The sequence below is a fragment of the Arachis hypogaea genome, chromosome 15 (genome assembly GCF_003086295.3).
Source record: "Arachis hypogaea cultivar Tifrunner chromosome 15, arahy.Tifrunner.gnm2.J5K5, whole genome shotgun sequence".
Classification (NCBI taxonomy): Eukaryota; Viridiplantae; Streptophyta; class Magnoliopsida; order Fabales; family Fabaceae; genus Arachis; species Arachis hypogaea.
The window spans coordinates 62,554,552-62,557,934 of NC_092050.1; the positions used below are offsets into that span (position 1 = coordinate 62,554,552).

Below are 3,383 nucleotides of genomic sequence, written 5' to 3' on the forward strand. Positions count from 1 at the left end.
CACACTCATACTAAAATTAAAAAGCGAGAATCGACTCTCATTTAAGATTAGTATATTTGAGATGGAAGCTTACTAGTTGGCAAAACGGGTCAGTTCGCCCCGTCTAGGCCCGCCCCATAAACGGGGCGGACCGGCCCTCCCCGCCAACTAAAATGGGTTCAAAATGCTAGCCCGCCCCACCAACTAAAATGGGTTCAAAATGCTAACCCGCCCCGCTTTATAGCGGATTGACGGGTTGGCGGGCTAGCCCGCTTGACTCTTTTTTTTTTTTTTTGAAAAATAAAATTCATTAAAATTAACCAAAAAATAATAATTAAAAAATTAAATACAAATAAAAAATAGTCAAATTATAATATAATTTTTTTACTATTTTTTTAAATTTTTAACTTCAATAAAATTGTTCAAAATAATATTTGTCAATAAAATCATCTTTATTTTAAAAAATAAGTCACATAATTTGAGCATATATACGAAATTGTAAAATAAAATAAATAAAGTTAATAACTAAAAGAAGAATAAAAACAAAAAATGAAAAAAAGTGTTTAAAATTTCTATAATTATTAATTTTATAATAGTAATCACTTTTTTATTTAATAAAAAAAAGAAAAATAAAAATCTTCGGCCTGGCGGACCGGCCCGCCCCGCCCTGCCAAAACCCGCCAATTTGGCGGTGCAAATTTGACGAATTTTTTTAATTTGACGGACTCCAAATCCTAGCCCGACCTGCCCTTTTTAGCGGATTTAGCGGATCGGCTCGACGGACTCGACCCGTTTTGCCACCCTACTTACTAGATCACTCTTCACAGTTACACACAAACACAACAGATCCAACCGTTTTCAGTTTTCACCTCTCAATATTCGTCGACGTTTTTTCTCTCTTTCTTTTTTACTTTTTCGAGTTTGGCACTGAATATTCAAACTACCCAGATTCGGACTCTGCTTCATTTCAAATCAAAGATTGTAACTTCACCGCCAAGAATAAAAGTTTCTCTGGTTGGAAACTTTCTATGGTTCTTGCCGCCAAAAGGGTAAATCGCGTTTGAGATTTTTCTTGCCGCCAAACCCGGGGGTAGGGAGGTAGGGGGTAATCAACATGAGAACCAAATTAGTTGTGTTCCCAATACGAGGGAGAAACTGGTGCTTCAGCAGATCCATTGATCATTCTTTTAAGAAGAATTCAGATACTTCCTCTTCCTCTCATTCTCCTTCAACGTTCAAAGAATTGTGGAAGGGCGTTAATGTTGGTGACAAGCCCTTTAATGCTAAAGCTGAGCTTCTTGCTGATTACTGTTCCAACAAGGTGCTTTTTTTTTTCTTTGTTTCGATCATTGTATTAACTGTGTTTCTTTGTCAATTTCCCTTTCTTGGATTGTCACATTCTTGTGTGTACTGTTTTCTTAATCTATTGCTTTATTTGCTTGCGATTGGGGTTGTGGTTGATAGATGGATAAGGCTTGGATTGGTTTGGAAAAATCCCCGGATGGGTCTATCAAGAAGAAGATTCATGGGTTAGTTCCTTACATCGAAGGTTTTGAATGATAGTCTTTTAGATATGTTGACTAGGCTGTGCATAATATGCTCAAATGTGATTCGAATTGTTGCAGGTTGGGGTTGTGGCTTTTGTCACGGGTTGAGCCCTCAGAGATATTCTTGAAATCTATGTCGAAGGAAGTTACCAGCGTCGAGGTCATTTACCCTTTAAGGTTGGTGCCGCAGCCTTGTTTTAATGCATACTTACTTGGTTTTTTGATATGTGGTTTGAAGTTCTGTTGGAATAGTTTAGTAGTTTACTACTCTTACTAGTAGATTCGCCTTCGCTATATATTTATTATGGGGTTGATACATATGGCAATGTTGAGTTTGATTCCTGTATATGAGCCTTTTAACAGGTGCTTAGAAACTTTGCCGGATATATGACAATTACAATGTTATTGCAGTCTGAATGCACAACTTGTTCGCCGAAGATTAAGACATATTGCTATGAGGTAGTTCTCCCTCAAACACCTGTTACCAAAAAAATCCAGCAAAAGTTGATGGTGTTGGAACAATCATTCAATCTGGAATCTGTTATTGTAGCTTCCAATTTAATTCTATATTTAAGTCTTCATTGTCATATGAACTATTCTCTCTTTTACAGGGGAACAATTATCCACCGGAAATACTTATATGCGACAGTTTCAGTGATTCCATTGACCTCTGTACTTATGGTATGTATGTGCTTAGCAGACTTGTGTTTGCTTGTTAATATCTATCCTTTGCTTCAATTGATGCCCATTCTTTGTTGTACATTGTAGGTTTTACCTTTGCCTAATGTCCCATTCTTTTGGTTTTCATTTCGGGCTTATTCGCATTGGAGAGGCCTTCAGGTTTGTCCTACTATTAGATTTGCACTGCATTTGCTATGTATTCTTCTCCCTCTATAATAATTTGTGGTAATTTGTTTGTTTGCTGCCACAACCAAAGATGTCTCTACCGCCCATGTTTGTCTTGGCTCTCTACTTTCATATGATAGTTCATGGTTCTTGTATACTTGTCATTTGTCATGGTTCTTGATAGATGTTCACTTTCAATTAGGCCAATGGATCGTAGATTCTTAGTAGTTTTGTACAATGTTTCGAGCTTTGCTTCTGACTTGATTTATCTTGAGTTGCGCGTAAGTTTCTGTTATGTTTTATGTTATCTTCTTAGGGAAGTGAGAAGCTATTCCAACTCGTCTCAGATAGCAGCAAGATGTCGAACACATCAACTCATAAGAAGAAAACTGAGCATAAGGAATCAACAAATAAAACACATAACAGTTCACATGAACCACACTTGGTAATGGTCTCATACAATCTGATCTGTAGCACCAAATAAGACATTGTCAAGTGTGAACTGTAATTGATTTAAACGCTGGGTGAGAACAATTTGCAAATATGTTATTATATTTAGAATGCATGCCTTCGTATTTTATACGCTAGAACTATTTTTTTTAAAGCTTTTGGCAATTCATTTGCTTTAATTCACAATATTCTTGGAGAGGGAACAGTTTGATACATGGGATGTGCAAAAGTTAAAGCATATAATAGTTTTGCTTAATGTACTACGTTTGAGTTAAGGCTACAATTTTGACGTTTTAATAATATGATTTAGTTCTAAACTAATATCATATCATATTCTTTTTTTCCCCTTTCAAAGTGTGTAATACTATTTTATGTGCTAACATTCATTTTCTATTTAATCATCATGTGACTTAGAAATTGCGGCAATCTGAAGAACTTGAGGATCTTGTTGAACTTGAAGATGGGAAAGACGGCCTTAGTCAGCAAGCCATCACAAAAATTTGCAAGATATATGATTTGAACACCAATGATGTTCTAAAATACCATAAGTCTACTTTTTGA

The 3,383-nt window shown here is 36.0% G+C and overlaps 1 protein-coding gene across 1 annotated transcript; it reads left to right on the forward strand.

The window, feature by feature from the left end:
* Positions 1-1,093: 1,093 nt before the first annotated feature.
* On the forward strand, positions 1,094-3,383 carry LOC112747050 (uncharacterized protein YDL183C-like). The gene is made up of 8 exons (XM_025795115.1): positions 1,094-1,300; positions 1,444-1,508; positions 1,605-1,703; positions 1,938-1,985; positions 2,138-2,207; positions 2,295-2,366; positions 2,689-2,817; positions 3,237-3,383. Exons 1-8 carry the CDS (start codon positions 1,094-1,096, stop codon positions 3,381-3,383), a joined length of 837 nt encoding a protein of 278 aa, XP_025650900.1.

Excerpts from the sequence above, each read along its gene's own strand:
- LOC112747050 (XM_025795115.1), top strand. The coding sequence starts at position 1,094 with ATGAGAACCAAATTAGTTGTGTTCCCAATACGAGGGAGAAACTGGTGC. Across the intron at positions 2,208-2,294 it reads CATTGACCTCTGTACTTATG|GTTTTACCTTTGCCTAATGT; the intron begins GTATGTATGTGC and ends TGTACATTGTAG. Across the intron at positions 2,367-2,688 it reads CGCATTGGAGAGGCCTTCAG|GGAAGTGAGAAGCTATTCCA; the intron begins GTTTGTCCTACT and ends TTATCTTCTTAG.